Source organism: Lissotriton helveticus, chromosome 1_2 (genome assembly GCF_964261635.1).
Source record: "Lissotriton helveticus chromosome 1_2, aLisHel1.1, whole genome shotgun sequence".
Lineage (NCBI taxonomy): Eukaryota > Metazoa > Chordata > Amphibia > Caudata > Salamandridae > Lissotriton > Lissotriton helveticus.
This window is the reverse complement of record NC_136058.1, coordinates 116,214,136-116,236,801: the sequence shown is the minus strand read 5'-3', so window position 1 is coordinate 116,236,801 and position 22,666 is coordinate 116,214,136. Positions and strand designations below refer to the sequence as shown.

Genomic DNA, 22,666 nt, shown 5'->3' with positions numbered 1-22,666 from the left:
CCTGCAATTCATCTCCTGGAAGACGGCACTTATTTTGGCTCTCACATCAGCGAGGAGAGTTAGCGAGATACAGGCCTTCTCAACAGAAGAACCTTTTCTTAAATTTGGGCAGGACAGGGTAATATTGAGAACGAATCCCAAATTCATCCCTAAAGTCCCTTCAATGTTTCATCTCAATGAGCCAGTTATCCTGCCTACTTTCTTCGGCAATCCCTCAACAGAAGCAGAGAGGGCCCTGCACTCTCTTGACATCAAAAGATGTCTGAAATTCTATATTGACAGGACTAAAAGCTTCAAAAAGTCAAAGCAACTGTTTATCGCTTTTGAAGGTCAAAGAAAAGGTCTGCCTTTGTCAAGGTCAAGCATTTCGAGATGGATTGCTTCTGCTATTGTCAAATGCCACGAAAAAGCAGGAAAACCGTCGCGCTGTAAGGTGCAAGCACATTCCATGAGAAAGATGGCGACATCTATGGCCCTGTTTGCAGGAGTGTCGCTGCCAGACATCTGCAGAACAGCAACTTGGAAGAGCATACACTCATTTACTAGACACCACTGTCTAGAGACTGCGTGGAAGGAGGACACAGCAGTGGGGCAAGCCGTTCTGTGGCGTCTTTTTCAATAAGGTATTCTTTTAATTCATTTAAAGGTTGTTCTATGTATTTAAGTCTATACGTATATTCAGGCTTTTATTCAGATTTATAATGCCTGAGGTACATAATGAGGTACAATGTTTCATTTATATTATCATTTGCTTCAGTTATATGCAAATTATGTTCTATTGGTAGGTTGTTCAGTGACTATCCGTTTATGATATATGGTGTTTAATAGTTTTGACATCACAATGTTTAGCAGCAGAACCAAATTTCTTGGGTTCTATCCTGGTAACGCAAACATTTTTTTCGGTACTACTTGCTACTCTGATACGAGCATGTGAATCTATGAAAGATTCAATATTGGAGAAAGAAATAATTACTTACCTGTACACAATAGTTCTCCAGTATTATCTTTCATAGATTCTCATGCGCCTGCCCACCTCCCCGTTTCTCAGGAAGAACCCTTTGCCTCTGGGTATATCCATGTCTCTCACTTGGGGCTGGAAATCTGAGGCAGGAGGGTTCTGCTGGGGAGTGTGATGTCAGGGCATTGGTGTTAATTGGCTGAGTTTTGTACCAAACAATGAGGAGGTCTGGTTATCAAACAAGTCAGGCCCTGTGGGCTTTTCTATGCAGTTTTTTCCTCTCCGTGGTACTGCTTTGGTCATTCTGTTACCGTGAGACTCCCACCATGACGACAGGGTAGATACAAGCATGTGAATCTATGAAAGATAATACTGGTGGACTATAGTGTACAGGTAAGTAACTATTTCCTTTCTGTACTGTCAAGTGTAACTGTCATTCGATTCTTTTTGAATGCCTTTACATATGCTAATAAAAATGTGTTATATAAGGAAAAGTCCAACATGCAAAATGTGGATGCACTTGCCTACCCACTTAGGAAGACTGTGAAGCAACAGGATTTTAATTTGATTTTGGCTTCTATAAAGATCGCAGCAATGCTGTGGTAGAGTTTAAAGGTTCTTTATTAGGAACACCTCAATCACAGGCCAATATGTTCCTGGTCCGGGCTCAACTGCCTCAAATGGGAAACATCCTTTACAACACAACTTTTACCACGCAGTGCCTTTACGACGCAACTTTTACAACACAAACCATTACAACGCATTGCGCTGGGGGGCGCTCTAGGATAGGGAATAGGTTTAATTTACTATCCAACACCTTCCCTGCTATCCACGGGGACTGGATTTGGAATAGTAAATTAAACTATTCACTATCCAGCGCCCCAAAGCACTATGCGTTGTAAAGGCATGCGTTGTAAAAACAGCGTTGTAAAGCCATGCGATGTAAAAGCATGCGTTGTAATGTCATACATCCCCTCGAATAGAACACTCCAGACAGATCATCATCAACCTGGGATGTTGGCTAACATTCTACCCTGCTAACTATTAAGTCTGGCCGGTGAACTCCGCTTTACCTGCGTAGTTTCCAGAGTTTTCCACAATCTGCGTTACGCAGAGCTCAGGGAGTTCAGAGCTGAGTTTTTTCCCTCGCTTGTGTTCATCAACATCAAGTTCGCAAGTGCAAGCGAGGAAAATCCATCTCCCGGTGAGATGTTTCCTCATTTGCTATCGTCAACATCAAGTTTTCTAAACACGGACAGTCAGATTTCTCATTGCGAGTGGTCGTATATGCTCACGACCACTTGCGTTGGGAAAGTTGCAGCTCGAGTAAAAATCTACTTGAGTGGCAGAAAGGAATCAGCGCCCGCTTGCGCTGTACATGGTTTGCTATGATTGCACAGTGCGGGGCAAGCATCTGGCACTGAAAATCACAGCGCACGGCATTTATCTAAAGAAACTCCGCCGCCTGCGGAGCTCCGCATAGCATGGTGGAGTTTGTTTTGCACTTGGCAGAGTTCTGCATAGCGGAACTCCATGAACTCAACCCAGGCATAATTCTTAACCCATAAAAACAGGAATACTACACACCTCTCTCCTCAACAAACAGAGAAAAAACTAAAACACACTTTATAAAAAAGATTAAACAAAAGCAGAACACAATAATAGCTAAAATATAAAACAGCCATGCAACAAAATAGAAAAGTAGATCTGATAAAAGCTCAGAGAAATTGCAGTGGCACACAGGTCTAAAGAAGACAGAATTTACAATAAGAATTTATGATACACACCCCTTGAATGCCACAAGCCTGTTGAGGTTCCAACCCTTCACGTCATCCAACTTGACAGCATTTTGAAACACTTTTACAGCTCTTTGCAGAACAGAGAATTTGGAAACACCCCCCAACCTCACAGGACTTTTTATCAAAACCATATCACCAATACTGAAATTGCGATGTGAGATTGCATTCTACATTTCATAATTCAGCTTACGATTTCCTACAGATCTCAAATCCCTATTTAAATTTTTTTCCAGTTCACACTGGATACTGCTATTTTTTCTCCAACACATACAACCAGGTAACACTTTCATATTTACTCTCCTTCCTTTAAATAATTCAAAAGGGAATTTTTCCATTGTAGAGTGTGGGGAAACTCTATTAGCATACGAACATTTCTACAAACCTTCCTTTCAATACCTGCTAGCACTCATCTCCAATTGCACCCACTACTTTATTGCTCTATTGAATCATTGAATCTCACCACAGTTCCATTCCTCTCAGAATGAAACAATGAGTATCTCCTATGCATGGTCTCATTTATCCTTAAAAAATCTTCCATCTCCTTTGAAACAAATTGGGGCCCATTGCCAGTGAGAATGGCATCAGGTAAATCTTCTCTACTAAAGATTTAACTCAGAAAATCTGTGACTTTCTTGGACTCCGATTCCACCCACAACTCCAATCTCATCTCCAAGAGAAAACTGGTCCACAAAAATCAGAAGATAATTACTGAAACCTCTACTATGCAACGGTCCATCAAAATCTACTAAGATTAATTCCAAAGGTATACTAGGCATATCTCTGCATTCCATGGGGTTACTACTTACCTAATACATACACCTTATCAAACACATTAAGACATTCTCTAATCAACATCTCAATCTGAATGTCCATATCAGGCCATCAATCAATCTTACTCTTGCTTATGTTTTGCCCATACCCTGATGACCTTCATATCCAACTTTCATGAATCTTTCTCTAGGCACCACTGGCACCACCAATCTCATTCCACACAAACTAATTCCACTCTCGCAGGATAACTCATGTCTTACCGTTCAATACCCATCCAATTTAAAATTCTTGCGCAACTCTGAACTCCGTCCATCATGTATCGCCTTACTCCCTTTCTGAAGCACATCATTCTTGACAGCATCTAACAATTCTTTCTGTGAAATGGCTCCTTCAGTGAAACTAAAAACCATAATCTGTTAATTTTCCTCACCTTCTTTCTCCTCCACCACCAAACTGGGTCTAGAGGGACTGTCTGCCACCTTACTGTGGGCACAACAAACTTAATAAATATCAAAACAATATTGTATTCCAACAATCCATCTGATTATGCGAATGGAAATTGCATCAAGATCCCTTTTGCTCACCACTTCTACCAAAGACTCATGGTCAGTCATTACAGTACAAGCCATTCCCCACAAAAGATTCCTCAGTTTCCTAATGGCCTAAAACACACCCAAAGCTTCACTTTCGATGGTGGAGTAATTAGCTTCTGCTCCACGCAAGGACATAAAGATGTGAGTTATAACCTTAAACTAATTTCCATATTCCTCCTTTTGCAGTAAAACTGCACCCAAACCTAAAGTACTGGTATCAGTTATAACAAATCAACACTTAAAGGGTTAAAACACTGCCATTTATGTGCACTTCCAAAACTTTTCTTGACGACAACGTTCCCCCGCTCAGACTCTTCACTCCACACAAATTCATTCCATTTTATTTGTTGTGAAATCTGTTTATTAGTTTTTCAAATAAGGATACAAAAGAAAACAGTGACATATACAGAGTACCACCATGGATGGCCCCAAGAGTAAAGGGTGATTTGAATCTCAAATTCCTTTCGCTTTTTCAAGTAACTATCTCATATTACTCAATTTAGAGGCTAAATTAGGGACAAACTTTGCATGAAACTCCACCATCCCTAGGAAGGACATAAACTCTTCCTGTTCTTTCTAAGTACATTCAATACTTGTCTCACTCTTGAGACATGCACCTATATAGTCTCTCCAAATATCAAAAAATCATCTTGAAAGCACTTCACCCCTCCATACTTCCAAACAACTGATACATGACCCTCTGAAACATAGCCACCACAGACACAGGGCAAAATGGCATGTGCTTAAAATTAAATGTGCCAAAGGGAGTTATGAATGTTGTAAGATCTGTCGAGTCTGGAGGTGGTATGATTTGGTGGCATGCAACTGTCAGATCAAGGGTGGTGTAGAATGGAGCCCCATATAACAGGGACACCATCTCTGTAATATTTAGTACAGGAAACTATCAATAACCATACATTTATTCAACGTTCTTAAATCCACACACAGCCTAACATCACCTGAATGTTTATGAGCAACAACAACAGGAGCAACTCAGTCTGAACTTTCCACGGGTTCTATTATTCCCTCACCACACAATATTTTAAACTCCATCTCCACAGAATTCCTCATCGAAATGGGCACAGGTCTGACTTTGTGTGCTATGGGTATTGAACTTTCTTTCAGTCTTATCTGATGCACATATTCCTTCACAAACCCCAGTTTTTCGTCAAACACTTCTTGAAATTCATCAATGAATCTAGTTCTGCCAGCAGAATTCACAACATTCAAACTATGCAGACAACTCTTTTGCACTTCCTTAAATAATCTTTCCTCAGTCTACCAGGAGGAGAAGCATTGGGATCGAACAGAATTTCAAAATCCTTCTGATGCAGCCAACTTAATACTACTACTACTCATTAGGAACAGGAAGATATCTTATAACCAAGCTCTTTGAAAATATTTATAATAACATCTGCAGGAAAGAACAGCAAGTAATTTCAAGAGCAATGGGCAGTGTGGCAAGTAACTGTGAACACTATAGTGGTGCAAGCACCTCCATTCAGCACTATGAGAAGCTGTAGAGCATAAACCAGTAGCTCATAAGGGCACGCACATTATGTCCAACACATGGAAAAAAAGCAATAAAGTTACTGAAATCTATAATAACTTGCCAGTAAAAGGGCAACTTAACTTATTTCAACATTAATTAGAAAAAGCCATCATGGCACATAAGCGACAGTTCTGGATTTCTTCCCTGAAGCTATTTTTCATGCCAACTCAAAGCTGTGGTCTGATATTCTGATGAGTCTTCAATGCCACCTTGAACATAAATTCTATTGTATCTTCTTGGAATTCAGCTTCAATAATACCCTTGCATAAAAAGTACAGTAAACTGCTGCCCAGTAACTATATGCAAATGTCATTACTTGACAGTATGGGAAAAAATCCTTGGCTGTGCTGTGCTAAATAGAATACAGGGCTGGGTGGATCAGAACTCCATTCTTATTTGTGCGCAGTTGGGCTTCAACAAAGAGATTTGTACCATTGATCATGCAATTAGACTGCATATGATTTGTATTAAATACATTAAAGGCCTGAATTAGAGTTCAGCAGATGGGTTACTCCGTCGCAAACGTGATGAATATTCCGTCCGCTGCAATACATTTGCATTAAATCCAATGGCACTTGGAATACAGCAGACAGGGAAATTTGTCATGTTTGTGACGGAGTAACCTGTCTGTCGAACTTCAAATCAGGCCTTAAGATCTTAAAGGTTCCGCTTTATCTATGTTTTATAGATCTCAAATTTGATTTTGACCTGGTGAACAGATCAAAGTTATGGCTTTCGCTTGATATTAAGGGGAATTGAGAAACCCCTGTTAGATTACCTTGAAGACTTGCTGTGGATACTAGCGCCTGTGTTCATTATGGGTCTTTTTCCATCCATTCTGGTATTTGTCAGGAATGTGTGCTTGCACCCCTTTTGTTATCTCTTTTTCGGAATGATGTACACAGTTATCTAGAGAAGGAGAATCCTGGTGTACTAAAATTATGCAACAAAAAGATACTTATTTTGTAATTTGCTGCTGACACACCTCCACATTAATCTGTCAAAAACAAAAGTTATGGCTATATCCGTCACTTCCTATTAAGAGATCCCCAATGGTTGGTGTCCAGTATGAGGCATCAGCTACACTTTATGATTACTTGGGTATCTGTTTCAACCACAAATTCAATTGAAACAGTAAATTGATAAGGCTGTAGTTATTTTGAAACATACATCAAATGCCTTTAAAAACAAAATGGGGAGTCGTCCTTTGAGTATAGCTCTAGATGTTTACAAACAGAAGCGGTGGCATCCGCTATAGATGCTGCGGAATTATTTGGATACAGATGTTGTAAACAGCTTCAAGTAGTAGAAAATAACTTTTTAATATCCTTGCTGAAGCTTGGGGTTGGGACTCCGCTAAGCCCATATATTTGGAGCTTGGAAATCAACCCATATTGGACACTTTTACACTTGCTCTTGTGCTATATTGGTTGCGCCTGCATTGAAATCCTCATGGAAAGCCCTACTTGGAGGCGCAAGTTGACCAGACTTGAATCTCAGACTTCACGCTGACCCGCGCTGCGGTAGGACACTCGCGAAAACGGGCGAATTATTGCCCTTACTCAATTTTTAGTAAAGTCACTGTGGACCTGTGACTTTTTAATCCCCCTCACTTGCACTTTAAAAATGTACACTTCACCTGCTGCTTAAGCGGGATTCGAACCCCCTTGAGGCTCCCGAGTGACAACCTGCGCCATCTTGGGTGTGGGGCTGAGCTGTCGATCAGTGAGCGCCATTTTCTTCTACGCTCTAGTGGCTGGCTGGCTGCTTTTGCACGCCTACTTAGGACGGGGCTCTGCAGGCGCGCGGCAAACCAGACTTGAATCTCAGACTTCACGCTGACCCGCGCTGCGGTAGGACACTCGCGAAAATGGGTGAATAATTGCCCTTAATCAATTTTTAGTAAAGTCACCGTGGACCTGTGACTTTTTAATCCCCCTCACTTGCACTTTAAAAATGTACACTTCACCTGCTGCTTAAGCGGGTTTCGAACCCCCTTGAGGCTCCCGAGTGACAACCTGCGCCATCTTGGGTGTGGGGCTGAGCTGTCCATCAGTGAGCGCCATTTTCTTCTACGCTCTAGTGGCTGGCTGGCTGCTTTTGCACACCTACTTAGGATGGGGCTCTGCAGGCGCGCGGCAAACCAGACTTGAATCTCAGACTTCACGCTGACCCGCGCTGCGGTAGGACACTCGCGAAAACGGGCAAATTATTGCTCTTAATCAATTTTTTGTAAAGTCACTGTGGACCTGTGACTTTTTAATCCCCCTCACTTGCACTTTAAAAATTTACACTTCACCTGCTGCTTAAGCGCGATTCGAACCCCCTTGAGGCTCCCGAGTGACAACCTGTGCCATCTTGGGTGTGGGGCTGAGCTGTCCATCAGTGAGCGCCATTTTCTTCTATGCTCTAGTGGCTGGCTGGCTGCTTTTGCACGCCTACTCAGACAAGGCTATGCAAGCGCGCAGTGGGCGCGCCGATGGCGTGCCGGAGGCGCGCCAGAGGCAAGCCCGTCTGCGCCCGTCCGCGCTCCGGTCGCACCCAGCACCAGCCATGCTGCCCGACCCCATAGAGAACAAGGATGGACAACATACCCAAGGGAACAGCTGTTGGAAATAGGTAACAGGGAAAGTAAGGGGCACACTCCGTATCCTCCTAAAACAGGTCAGGCTAAAAAGCCTTTGAACTGTGGGATGATTAACAGCAGATCCCTAGTTAGGCACCATCTGGAAGTCCGCTGTATGATTGAAGATATGGATCTGGACGCTCTCTTTCTAACGGAGACTTGGACCAGCTCTGATTCCTCCGTAGAAATGGGATTTGCCTGCCCGGAGGGATATAAAGTTTTTCATAAACCCAGGCCTATGGGGAGGGGAGGAGGGGTAGGGATTATTTTTAAAGAGGATTGGAACTTTGCACCGCTAGAAATAGATGAAGTAAAGGGAATTGAAATCCTGGGCTTCTTAGTGCAAGAGGCCAAAGGTAGGCTGCTCACTGGATTGATCTGTTATAGACCCCCTGGACAGGATGCACACTTCCCTGCACTCCTGGATACCATCACTAACTTGAGCCTAACTCACTATAGAATGGTCATAATGGGCGATTTTAATTTATGGGATAACGGTAGCCTGGGTAGCCATCTGAGAGACTTGAGGAGCTCCTGTCGGAACCTTAATTTACATCAACTGATTCAGCAATCCACTCATCAAGGGGGGCACGTGCTGGATCTCTTGTTTGCTTTGGAGACCGAGACAGAGGTGATAGAAATATTGCCACAAATCTGGACTGACCACTATCTGGTCCAATTTAGGATCCAGATCCCCAGCTCTAGGAGCAATGATACCTGCCCAGTAGCATATAGAAGGGGAAGAGAATGGGCCAAATTGCGAAAAAACAACTCACAGCCTTTCACTAATGTAAATCTCTTCTCCCCTTCCTTCTCTGTATAGGAGAACTATGAAACTCTCTGTAATCATATAGCCAGTACCTTGGACCCAATAATCCCTGTGAAGAGTCTTAAAAATAGGATGAAAGCCTCAGCTCCCTGGTACAATGAGGAACTAAAACTGCTATGCTCGACATGTAAGAAAGCTGAGAGGAAATGGAGGAAGACCTATTCTGTACCAGACAAGAAAGCCCTGAAGTCTGTATTAGCTATGTACAAAAAGGCCATTATTTTGTCCAAATCAAATTTTTATGCTAACTCCATCATACAAGCTTCTAACAGCACAAAAGCTTTGTTTCAAATTGTTAAGGAACTTTCTTGCCCAATAGGCACGAGCCAGAAGGTAGCTGCCTCGCAAGAACTTTGCGAGGAGATTGCCGCTCACTTTAAAGACAAAATTGTGAAAATTGTCTATGACCTTTATCCTAACAATATTAGTGATCTGGACAATTCTGCCCAGTGGCCAGATGAAGCGGTCCGGGCGAACATCTCCCTGGACATATTCCCCGACCTCACGGCCGACTCTTTTAAAACCTTGGCCAATAGTGTGTCCACTGGTTCCCCATTTGATCCCCTTCCACACAAAATCTGGAAAACTGCTGGCCAAGGAACTTTTCCTTGGTTGCAACAGATTTGCAGCCAATCCCTGGAAGTGGGAACTGTTCCAGAGGCATGGAAGCTAGCAGTAGTAACACCTCTGTTAAAAAACCCTCATTAGACCCCAAGACACCAGCAAACTTCAGACCCATTTCCCTCTTGCCCTATCCAATCAAAATCTTGGAAAAAGTAATCAGCAAAAGCCTCTCTTGTTATCTGGAGGACAACCACTGCTGGATAGGGATCAATATGGGTTTCACCCAGGTCACAGCACAGAGACCGCCTTGGTGACCGTATTAGACAATCTGCGAATGCAAGCTGACAATGGGAGTGACACCATTTTGGTGTTACTCGATATGTCAGCCGCATTTGATACGGTGAACCATGCAATATTGGTGGAAAGGCTGGAGAGTATAGGGGTGTCAGGGCAGGCCTTAAAATGGTTAAGGTCCTACTTGTCAGGGAGACAACAGATGGTGACTCTGACACCTTTTACCTCCAGAAAGTCTCTAGTGCAATATGGGGTACCGCAGGGCTCTGCGATCAGCCCTGTCCTGTTTAACATCTACTTACAGCCTCTGTTCCCCATAATCAAATCCTTTGGTATAGACCTGATTAATTATGCCGATGACACTCAGCTGGTGTTCTCCCTTGAGGGGAGACCAGCAGTATCGATGGATACATTCCAGGAGTGCATGTGGCAGACGGCTGGATGGCTTAAGAGTAACTCTGTACAATTTAATGGAGGGAAGACAGAGGTGGTCTGTTGCCCCACGGCCAGATTGTCCCAACAGTTACCCCTGGAGTTCAGGCTCACACCGGAGGAGGAACCTCTGGCTCCAGCTAAAACGGTGCGTAATCTGGGAGTCTTAGTCGACAGTAACCTTCAAATGGAATCGCAGGCCAACAAAACTGTGGGGGTATGCCTTTCTCTGATGCGTATGCTACGCCAGATCCTTCCACTACTCCCGAAAGATACACGCGCCCTTGTAGTGAGGAATATAGTGCTTAGTAGGCTGGACTACTGCAATTCCCTATACTTGGGAGCGCCGCAATATATCTTTCAAGGGTTGCAGAGAGTCCAGTCCATGGCGGCAAAGATGGTGCTAAATAGACAACGCAGGTCCTCCACAACGTTGGCTCTGAGAGACCTCCATTGGTTGCCCATTAAGGAAAGGGTACATTTTAAATAACTTTGCACTGTATTCAGAGCTGCGCACAATCTAGGTCCTGTCCCTCTACAAGAGAAATTTACCTGGTACTCTCCAAAAAGGCAGCTCCGATCCTCTAGCACAGGCCTGCTGGTGACCACCAGATGTAGGCGCTCCAGGATGGGGGGGAGGGCCTTCAGTGTGGCAGCCGCCCAACTATGTAATGGGCTGCCGCAGAATATCAGACAAGCTAACTCCCTGATTGAGTTCAGAAAGAGCCTGAAAACATGGCTCTTCCCCAGTACTGATCTCTAAGACGGCCCCTACTGCAGTTCTGGTTTGTGTGTAGGTCGATTTTTTGAGTCTGAGCGCCAGGATACCCGTAGGGTGGCAGTTGCGCTATATAAAAGCTTAATTCAATTCAATTGAATTCAAATGGTAGAGCCCAAAACATTTTCTAGCAACACATGGGCACCTCATGTCAAACAAACTTAGAATGAAATGGGGTTTCGCTATTTATGGACTAACTCAATCACTGTAACCTCCAACCATATTTTTAAAGTTAAGGCCGCCTTTCATGAGCATAAGATGAAAGCACACATTGGCAATGCTAATCATTCCTATAAGACAGCCAGCCATTTGTCAATTAAATGCACAGCAGGACTTGCGATATAGCCCTACGTTATTACGGTTTCTGGAGGCAAGTTGCACTATATATCTTAATTTTGTCTGTCCTACTAAAGTATATAAGTCTAAATTCCCATCAAATTCAATTGTTAGTGAACTCTATGACTGCGAGTTTAGGGTGCACAAAACCCAGCTGCATTTTTTATTATTTTGTACTAAAATTAGATACTTGCGCCGAAAGTGGCTGCTACCTCTTTTTAAACTAGTCTAGATTTTAACTTGCAACAATGCACTCACAATTAGTGTTAGAGTAGACGCTAATTTATGAGACGTTATCCGCTATTTATGTGCTGCCTGGTTTTGACGAGAAGACTAAAATAGACCTGAGGCCCAGGATTAGCCTTGTTATGTCAGGTGCCTGTCAATAATATTTTATCTGATCTTGCTGATATGAACTGCTATGTGCGTAGTTGCATTTGTGCTTTTACTTTTTATAGGTACCCTCTGTAGTTGGTCCTTTTAACTTTGTATTTCCTATCTTCTTTTTTGATGGATTCTCAATGTTTTTAATTGTTCAGTTTTTATTGTATGTAGCTATTTGATATGGCTATTGCTGTAAAGAGATTGATTGATTGATTGATTGATTGATTATAGAGATGTCTCTGGTCTTTTCATAATTTAACCTGCGTTGGCTAATCGACAAAGCCCTTCACCTTTATATGTCGCCTTACTGAGATGATCTGCTCAGCATTTTGCGATGACTATGCGTACCTAGAGGGGCACCCTTTTCTTTGCACCACCTAGATTCAGAAGACCCAAGCATCAATCCTTGCAGGTGTGGCAACCTCTTTTTGAACTCTCTTCTAGCAGATCTAAGGACCAGTTTGTCAATTTTTGTTATCAGACAACACCGAAATGGCCTCCTATTTTGACATTAACTATACCCATGTTTTTTGTTCCCCCTACCTTCTATCCACTTTCACTCACCGCTAAACATTGCTGTATCCGTTATTGCAATATTTAGCATCAGTATACTCCATAAGTTCCTGAGTACTTCAAAAAATGACACGCATGGAAAATGTGTTGCTTATACTTACTTATATTTTATTCAATTATTTCCATATTTGCTTGATGAAAAAACGAATCACTGTGCCTTAGAACACATTATTTAGCATCCAATTGATTGTTGTTAACATACCATGATATAGTCAGTTAACATTTTCCAGGTGAACAAAAGTCAAAATGCTTCTCATGGTATTTTTTTTAATGAATCTATTCTGTTATCTTGGATCGTAATTTATAACATAAACATTAGTAGTATAGCCTCGAGTAAAACTGTCCACAGCTCTCTAGCCACAATGAAGTCATGATTACTTTTAGTGTGTTAAAAGGATATATCCATTTATGATAAACCCTGAGCCTCTACACTGAGATACACTGTGTAATACTACTATCAAGTATAGTTTGATTTGAACGAACTCTTTGTGGCTTTTAGCAGCGAGAAACAGCACATATCTTGTAAGGAAGTGGATTGTGTGGGACTCCCCGTTTGTACTTTGAAGTATTGAATATAACATGTGTTGGTGCCTTGAAACTGAACCTCTGTAGAAGGGTGACGAGGTAGAGGAACAACTCCATTTTAGCAAACTGTTCTCCAATACACACACGATTTCCTAAAACAACACAAATAAAGAATAGCTGTCAGCGGCCTCAGTTAATTCAGTGTCATCACCCTTCCTTGCATATGTATTTACTTTAATCATATGATACGCTGCTTACCTATATTTCCTGCCTTAGAGTTGGTTGGCACAATTTTGAATGTAGTATTATACTTATTTACATTCCCATTCATTATTTTATGTTATGGTACACATATCTTAATGACAATTATTTCAAAGGACATTGTAGCAAACTCAGTAAACTATATGTAAAAGGTTAATAGTATAGTCTCTTTAAATATTCCCAGGTAGCCTCTGAAAAGAGTGTACAGCAAAATAAATATAATTTTGACCAGTGAAACTACACTTAAGGCATACCTGACCACACATGTGCCATGTGTACTATATGTAGGTGCCTCAATCCTCTAGTCCAATGGCCATACTGTCTGTGTTCATCTTACTGCATCCCTGTTCATTAGCCGCTTCTCTTGCCCTTATTTGGAGTGGGATAGTCTGCAACACGATAGTGTAAAAAATCACAGGGACGCTGACATACAATAAGTGAGATGTGACTAGTCACATCTTGAAGATTGACCAACTGGGCCTGTGATAGGCTCATGGTAAACACACTAGTCAGGGCTCGATGTGTCCACACCAAGGCCCTCATTGTGGGAAAAACTGCTGAAGCTCAGTCTACAGTGACTTCATAGCAGTGTTATACCTTATTGACTTATTGGTTTTATTGTAATTTTTTATAGCACCGTAATGAAATATTGACTAGTCTCTCATAAATACTTGTTTTTTTTCTTTTTACTTGTAAGTAATCACACAGGTGATTTGTTTCTTACCAAGAGAGAACGACACAAACGCCTCACTCTTCTTAAACTCGCCATTTTCTAGGAAGTTTTCTGGGTTAAATGTGTCAGGGGATTTCCATTCATTCTTGTCAAACAGCAAAGATGTAAAATTTGGTATCACAACAGTTCCCTGAAAATCAAATAAAAGAAAAATTATTGGACTTCTTTCGGCAATTCATCTTCAAATATATATAAAAAACACAAAGAAACAAATGAAAAGTTCTAGTGTGTAATTTCAGGATGGGAGAAGTCGGCAGCGACAATTAACTATGAAATCTCACAAAGGCGGACTTTAAGGAAGATTAATATTCCACAGCCAAAGTCGCTTTGGTGTTTCACATTCCCACCTTCTGTACACCTTGATCTCTAGACAGTGATAGCAAATGCCACTGTTACTACAGCTTTGTGGCTTACCACCATGCACGACCTTCCTGTATGACTCATTGTCATCTCTCTGTTTAATCAATAAAAGCAGTCAGGCATTTGTCTGAATCTAATCTCCCCCACCAAGGTAGAAATTGAAAGAGAATCCTGAGATTCAATGGGTTTGGGGCTCTTTGAGGAACAGAGTCAGTGATAACAGTAGCCATAAAGAAATTTGAAAATGATGTTCTAGTTAATAAATAGTTACGTATTTATTGTTAGTTTAACTGTTGGTGATAACAGCATGGAGATGTAGCCATACCAACATTAGTACTTGCATAGTCAAGATTTCAGCATTTTGATAATATTGATAAATAGCTATTTCCGGAAAACGAGTCGATGACTCTCCACTCTGATGCCCAAAACACCCTTCAAGTAAAGAACTCAAATTTCACTAGGGCATAGTTACACACATATAGTTACACAGATAGACATTCCAGGCACCCAACACTATAAGAATGGTTTGGGCGGCAGGTATTAGTCCTTTTTAATGTATATTGGATTAATAAATGACTGTTGTGCTCATTTCTAAATTAGACAGACAGCACCACAATGTGCAGACTGTCAAAAGTGCCGGTGTTAACATTTAGTGCTGGTGCCGACCACCATAAACCACTGGCTCAAATTAAGCATAGGACAGAATTTTAAGAATTTATCGCATTTCAGAAGTTAGAGGTTATGTATTTCCTGTAATCTTCGTGTTGAAATCACACAACAAGAGGAAAGGTTAGCCATGATAAGTGACTTTGATAGAATTTGCTTCACTTCAGGTAAGAAAGCAGAATCTCAACATTTCCCTGGTGGAAAATAAGAGGTGAAGAGCTAATAGAAAAAGGTCTTCTTAGGCAATGAAGGCGCTACCTCTGCTTGTAAGGCTAATGCTTAGATGAGGCACAGGTGGAAAATTAATAGATTTTAACTCTTGTATTTGCAAAATAGGAACAGCAAGCCGAACAAGCACACCACGTGTGAATGTGACGCACGTCCCCAAAGAAAGATCCCCCACAAGAGTCCAAACTTGTGAGCCTTGCAGCTCGGTGTGAATCTCCACTGCTCCCGCCGTTTCCAAGACCAATGACAAATTTAAACATAAATTGTGAAGTGAAATACCAACACAGAAAAATGATTTAGTCCATCAACTGTGGAGATTACAAAAGTCGATCTTTTATTCTTCTTGTTCATTAAAAACAACAGCCAAACAGCCTACGCGTTTCATCCAACTGGTGTGGACTTCATCAGGGCTTCGAGTGTGTGTCAAGATCTTGGTGGTTGTAGGTCATTATACAAATGTATAGGAAGTAACTGAGCAACAGGACGAATACACGGACATTCTTTGCTGCCGTTCGGCACGGCACAGGAGCCGTCTTACTATCTGAACTGTCCCTGGATCCAGGAGGGTACATTTGTTTCCCAGAACAAATATGGTTTATAATTCTTCCTCTAAACTTGTATAATGACCTACTACCACCAAGATCTTTACACGCACTCGAAGCGCCGCATCTCGCATGGTAGAAGCTGCTTAACTCGTTCCGTGCTCATGACGGCTCCCGGCCGTCATGAATCACGGTAGTCATGTGCTCATGACGGCCGGGAGCCCTCCGAGCGATGCGGCTCCGCCCAAGCGCGATTAATTCCTGTCTGGGTGAATTAATTAGTGGGCGTGGTTCAGATGGCTCCCGGCCGCCATGAGCACACGCCTACTGTGACTCATGATGGCCGGGAGCCGTCATGGGCGCCGCACATCAAATTCCTTAATTTGCATTGTAAACAGAAAGCTTCAGAGCTGGTGACTGCTTTCCAAAAGAAGACATAAATTGTGCTCCTTGAGCCTGCAAAGCGCCCACGGAGTATTACTGCTGAGATTCGCTTTGCTCCCCTGGGTTGATGTGTCTGTTTCAGTCATTATACTATTTGATTATTATACTATTTGATTAATTCCTGTCCGGGCGAATTAATTAGTGGGCGGAGTTCAGATGGCTCCCGGCCGCCATGAGCACACGCCTACTGTGACACATGACGGCCGGGAGCCATCATGAGCACCGCGGCGCCCATACCCTCACCCTCACACTGCAGCAAAATTAACACCGCAGCGAAGGGGTTAACAAATAAACAGCAGCGGGACACAGGCCTGGAGAGAGAATTTTTCCAATGTTCCCTGACCGTGACTTGGGTGGGAGGCTACAGTTGGTATGGCCTGTGAATGGCATTCCTTTGCCAGAGGAGCCTGGGTAGCTAAATTCTCAGAGATAACTCAAATTGAAATGAATCGATCACTTAGAGAAATTAATAAATGTAAACTCTGCAATGTATGGGACCTTCCTTTCCAGGAGCTATAAATGATCCTAAAGATGGTATGTAGTGTAATGCTGGATAATGACAATAACAGAAAATACATACATACAACCAGAAAGTAGGTGAGTGATAGGGAATACATGAAAGTAGATCCCAAGAGACCACAACTATCAAAAACAAAACTCTGATCACAGATGTATGCATGTATTGGTTTCAGCGTGCACTGTGGCAGGCATTCAGCAGTCTCTCTGTTGTGGGTGATTAGGGATTTGCAGACTGCAGTCCTTTTGTTGTTGTTACAGTTGTCATATAGCGCAATTGCGATCTGAAGGTTTTTGAGCGCTTTACATGAGCACCAGTTACAATTCACAAGGACACATTCATTTTTGGTAGGCACAGGGAGGTGGAGTGATTTGCTCAGATTCACTGGATGTTGTGGTCGAAAGCCAGTGTAGAACTGGAAACCAAAACCAGCCCTGCCAAAATGTTAAACCCAGCCCCACACTGCAAGTGCCTTCAACGAGAATGGAGCTGTTGGGTGAAGGGGGTCATGGCCGGGTCAGAGCACCCTATCCACATGGGAAAGGAACGCTCAGCCTGTAGTGTAAGAATGTAAAATGCAAGGTATGGCCCGCTGGCATCAGTAAGGCAGGAAACAAGAGGGAGAGCAACAGTTATTTTTCTCCAAAAAATAAAAACTTCAGTTCTATGCATACATTTTAAACAAGTGAACACTTCCTATGTTCTTCCCAGCTAATTTTTCCTCATTTTTACTTCCCCCTAATTCAATGAATCTGCATGACCTAACCATGCATTCAACATAAATGCAAGGTGTATCCCTAACTAGGCCTGGGTATGATATTCCGCTCCATTTGCGGATTTTTTCTCTCTCTGTGCTCCGCGTTAAGTTGTAGAGCGCGAGCAATGAAAATTTTACTCCACACCACCTCCTGGCGAGATTCCTCAATGTGGGCGGTCGCAGATAGCCACTACCGCTCGCGTTGGGAAACCTGTTCGCTTTGAGAAAGCTACCGCTCAAGTAGACCATCTACTCGAGCCGCATAGAGAAGCAGCGCCCTCTTGCGCTGCACCCGGTGCAGTTTGTGCTGATTTTCCAGAGTGGGACAAACACCTGGTGTTAAAAATCTGCGCGAAAGGCATGATCTGACACACTACGCCACTTGCAGAACTCCGTGTAGCGCAGCATATTTTTGGGGTCACTTTGCAGGGTTCCGTATGGTGGAACTCCGCCCGGCCTATTCCTAACCTCTACGCTAAAGAAGCACACATCCTTTGTAACTCCACTAGGAGGCGCTGCAATAATTAGTTCAGATTGTATTCTACGGGGGTAGCATCTGTAATTATTTCATGCCCTTTTGGCAAACAGCTATCAAAATTATAATCTACAATATAAATACTTTATTTTATCTACAATATAAGTACTTTATTTTACAGAAAATTATTTTATAATTATATACTGGAATGTGTAGCATAACAAATGGTTAAAAACATTGTTCCCAAAGTAACATAAATATAGCAAAGCTTACACTTCAAAAAACAAACATGTTTATCTCAAAGTTCTGTAAAATATCACATTTACAAGTAGAAAGTTACAGTTTTCAGCGCAAATGAAAAAACACTAGTACATATCCGGGTTAGTCTCCTGAAAATGACATTATTTTGTTCTCGTTTTCCCTCTTTCGTCTGTAAAAGCTTGTAAACATTAAAGAAAGTACACAATCTAAGTTTGTCAAGCACTCGGCAGCAACTAAAGGTTTCTGGCCTAGTTTGTCACGAAATGCGGTAAATGTTGCACCCTTTACAGATTAAATTAGTGTTGGTTATTTGCATGGCCTCCACTCCAGCACACATATGCACACTTGACATCTTAAAATGCTTTCATAAGTTTATCTCAGAGGAGTGTTGGGCCAAGGACAGGACTGGACTGGCTACCTAGCATTTTGGAATGCTGCTGAGCTGGGGGCTGATTTCGTTGATGGGGACCTACGTGTTCAAAGCACACGCAGGGCTCCATCAACGAAATTAGCCCCCACTGCAGTGAAATCAGCCCTCAGCCCGGCAGCATTCCAAAACGCCCGGTAGTCAGTCCGGCCCTGGCCAAGGAGTCCTTTCTTTACAAAGCAGTCTGTAATAATCTGATTTAAGGCAACAGATAAGGGTCATTTGCCAAGGATGCCATGATGTGAAATTACAGGCCACAACCATTCATGTCATCTTTGACCATCGACATACTGTTTTTAAAAGTCTGCAGGATTTCACTGTTTTGTCCTTGACCTTGACTCCTGCTATGTCTGGGTTCATCCTTATCATTGTCAGTAGTGGTTCAAGCGCTAGTAGGAAGAGGCCCGGAGACAGGGGGAAGCCCTGCCTCGTCCATTTTCCAGGAAGAAAAGGGTAGACTATGGAGATCAGCCACAACAAATAAAATTACACCACAACTGACTCAGACAACATACTGGTTCCTACATAGAGCCTTCTGGACTCCGGCCAAACTTGCAAAGGCAGACATAAGGGACAGCGATATGTGCTGGAACTGCCATAGGGGAACGGGGGACCTACAACACCTCATCTTCGAATGTCCAAAAGTCAAGACGTTCTGGATGAGAGTGAGTGACCTCATCAACACGACCATAGGGAAGAACATACAGCAGGCTTCATAGGGATAGCCACAGCATTCACGGCACCAGACCTAGGGAACAAAGAGGAGAGAGACGTAGTAGACATCCTACTCACAGCAGCAGTCAAAACCATATTAGTAAACTGGAAAGACACAGCCAAGGCAACATTCAAGAGCTGGGTAAACTGGGTCACCTTTCTCAGAGGAGCACTGGGAAATTCTCACCTTGCCACAACGCTAAGAATGAAATGTGGGCGGCCCTGGATGAACACCTGGAGGTACACAAACCCCCGTAGACACACACAATGCACACTCCACCAGCAAGCAGCCACAGCTAAGAGCTAAGAAGACAACACCGAGACCCCCCCCTTTTTTCTTTTCCCCTCTTTTCTTTTCCCCTCTCACATTCCCCGGGGGGTGTACAGACCTACAACCCGAACAGCCTATACCATGTATGATTTATGTACCCATGTAACCATAAAATGCATAACATCTCCCAGCTGTAACACCCCCCCCCCAGCATCACTGCATCACTACTGTACTGTATTGAAAAATCTTCTAAATAAACAACTTTTGAAATAAAAGTCTGCAGGATTTGGCTGTTTTTCTTCCTCTAGTTTACAGCAGCCTCTTTTTTCTTGATGCCTAGACTAATCACCTCAGCAGATCTCCCAGGCTCTCATTCCTCCAGCAGGAAGCACTGGTGCGTCATCAGAACACTGGGCATATGAGGGATTTACCAATTGGTCTTAGGAACCAGCAAGACACCGCCATCTTCTGGAGCACAGAGCAAATCATGTTGCTTTTACCTCAAAGGTGCAAAAAAATGTTTATATAGATTGCTATAATATAGCAAGTTGGATATATTTACGTTTGTATGTGTGCGAAGACTTAGCACTTTCACTAACACAACGGACAGAATATAAACAGATACATTTGCGCATATCAGAATTGCTCAGTAAACAAGTACTGAAGTGGATGTCTGCTTGTGCCCCAGGGGGCGGTGTAGCACAAACTCACTCAAGTGAATGCCTGCTTGTGCCCTGGGGGCACTAGGTAGTGCATGCTTTGCCTAAGTGTGGCAAAGGAATAAAAGGCAGTAGGAGGATCTCCACGAGACAATAACAGCTATGAGCCCGCAGCTCTCTGGCAGCGCTGTAACTGGCAAGGTGTAGCTCTTGTAGTGACAGCAGGCTGAGGCGCTTAAAAGAAGTTCCACCAAAGTGGATGAACACAGTACTTTGCAGATGGGAAACTGATAAGAGAAAGACACAGAGGAACTATGCTACAGCCAATAGAAACAGAGGAAAGGTAAGTGGCAAGCACAGTAACCAATGAAAAGCGAGGGTGTGATGTAAGCCCATTTTAAGTTTTATATTGAATACAATAGATTTCAAAAGCACAGTGCAAACGCTGTGCAGGCGAAGCCTAAAAATGGTTCTAAGGAAGCCACTGCCCACTTCCATCACTTATGCGGCCCACTTAGACCACAGGCTTTTCTGACTCCTACCGTTGGTTCCAGGCCGCCTCCGATTGCAGGCACAGATACCACCCTAAAACCCTACCTCACTGGCTGCTGTTTGCTGGGAACGGAGTGACATAAATTGGTCAAGTGAGCTTATGCAATGTGTAATGTTAGGCCCATAATGGCATTTTTGCCAATAATGTTGCACCGTGAGATTTATAATTCTGCTTTACAGATTGTAATTATGTGCTGAAAAGTCCTTTTATGCAAAGTACTACGGATTCAAAGGTGAAGTCTAGCTGAACAAAATGATGTTGCTATCAATGACAAAGCACAGCGACAGGTCAACAACAGGGCCCGTTGAATGAATGGTAAGAATGAGCATTCATATGGAATGTTGTCAGTGCCCAGCGCTCTGACTCCTCTCAGTTTTGTGACAGTGTTTCGAGGCACGGAACATTGCTGTAGTCAAGGGGATGTCCATGAGAGCACAGCCATCCCATATATGCCCAAGCCGCTAAAATATTGCTAAAAGTATTGGCCCAAAATGAATAAGTTCTTCTCAGGAAAATTAGACAGACTGACTGTGGCCAGACAGCAGCACCGGCACCCCGCTCCTGCTGTTCCATGGCCCGGGTCTGGGGTTAGAGGCTGAGGAGATTGTAGGGGTGAGGAAAGGAATGGGAGCAGATGGGGGAGAGGTGAGGCATGAGAGCAAGGAAAGGATCACAAGGAAAAGCCGACAGGGAAGCAGCGAGGGTTTAGAGGGAGGACAAGGGGAATGGAGAGGAGTGGAGCAGATGGGGAGAGGGTTGGGGTGGGCAGGGGAAAGGAAGAAGAGAGAGCAGAAGGCAACAGTGGAGGGCTGAGGAACAGTTGAGGGCAATAAAGGGACGAGAGCGAAGGAAATGCAAGAGGAGAGAGGAATGAACAGCTGTGCTCGTAACCCTCAACCATGTCCTGCAGCACACCCTGCTAGTCATGCACTGAGTCATACTGCTCTGCCAAAGCAGCTCAAAACCATGCCTGCTGCACAATCATGCAAAACTGTGACATGCACAACCGTGAAACTGCACCCCAGTTGTGACCTACAGCACAATCAGCTACACAAAACTAAGACCCACACACAGCTCTTCTAGTGTACCTCTAGCCTGACCTGGAATGCACCCTGCAGGTTCCAAGAAACCTGGGCTCAGACTAGTATCCCTCTCATTGGCCACAAAGATTACACAAAAACAACAGAAAGAAAGAGCGCCTACGGAAGGGAAAAAGGGGGCTTGGCAATTTATATAAACACCAACATAACAAGTGAAACAGTGGAAGTGTTCGCGGACGTCCCAGATATGCTGGCATTAAAACTGGAAGGCTGTGCTAATAATTCTAATGGTCCAATTATTGTCATCAACCTATACATCAATCCAATGGCAGCTCCCTTATTTCAGCTAGTTTCCGGAGACTTCAACCTCAACTATTTTCACTGTCCCTCGGAGGAGCACACAGATGCAGTTGCCCCCTTCCCTGAGCAAGCAATGCCATTGAAAACACGGAGCAATAAATCTGGATAAGAACTCATAAAGGTCTGTGAACTATTGGTTCTGCTGGCACTAAATGGCCGAAAACCATCAGACATTCCACCTGCCTGGTCACGAGTCTGTGGTAACGCAGTTTCAATCATAGATTACACGCTTGTTTCTATGCCCCTTTATAACCAGGTTCGCAACTATAGTATATGCCGCTGTGTGAAGAGCAACCACAATCCTCAGGTCATCATGGTGAACGCATCGCTGTGCAAACTTGAGCCATTTTGTACGTTGTTGGGAGAAACACCCTCAGAAAACCT

The 22,666-nt window shown here is 43.1% G+C and overlaps 1 protein-coding gene across 1 annotated transcript in view; it reads right to left on the bottom strand.

Annotated features, from left to right (window-relative positions):
• Nucleotides 1-12,576: 12,576 nt before the first annotated feature.
• Nucleotides 12,577-22,666, bottom strand: part of LOC144798817 (cytochrome P450 2J2-like) — a 266,692-nt gene continuing 256,602 nt past the window's right edge. The window contains exons 8-9 of the mRNA XM_078669866.1: nucleotides 14,000-14,138; nucleotides 12,577-13,166 (exon numbers count right to left, since the gene is read on the bottom strand). Of these exons, the coding sequence (XP_078525992.1) occupies nucleotides 12,985-13,166; nucleotides 14,000-14,138 (321 nt within the window). The 3' untranslated portion in view covers nucleotides 12,577-12,984. The remainder of the gene's footprint in view (nucleotides 13,167-13,999; nucleotides 14,139-22,666) is intronic.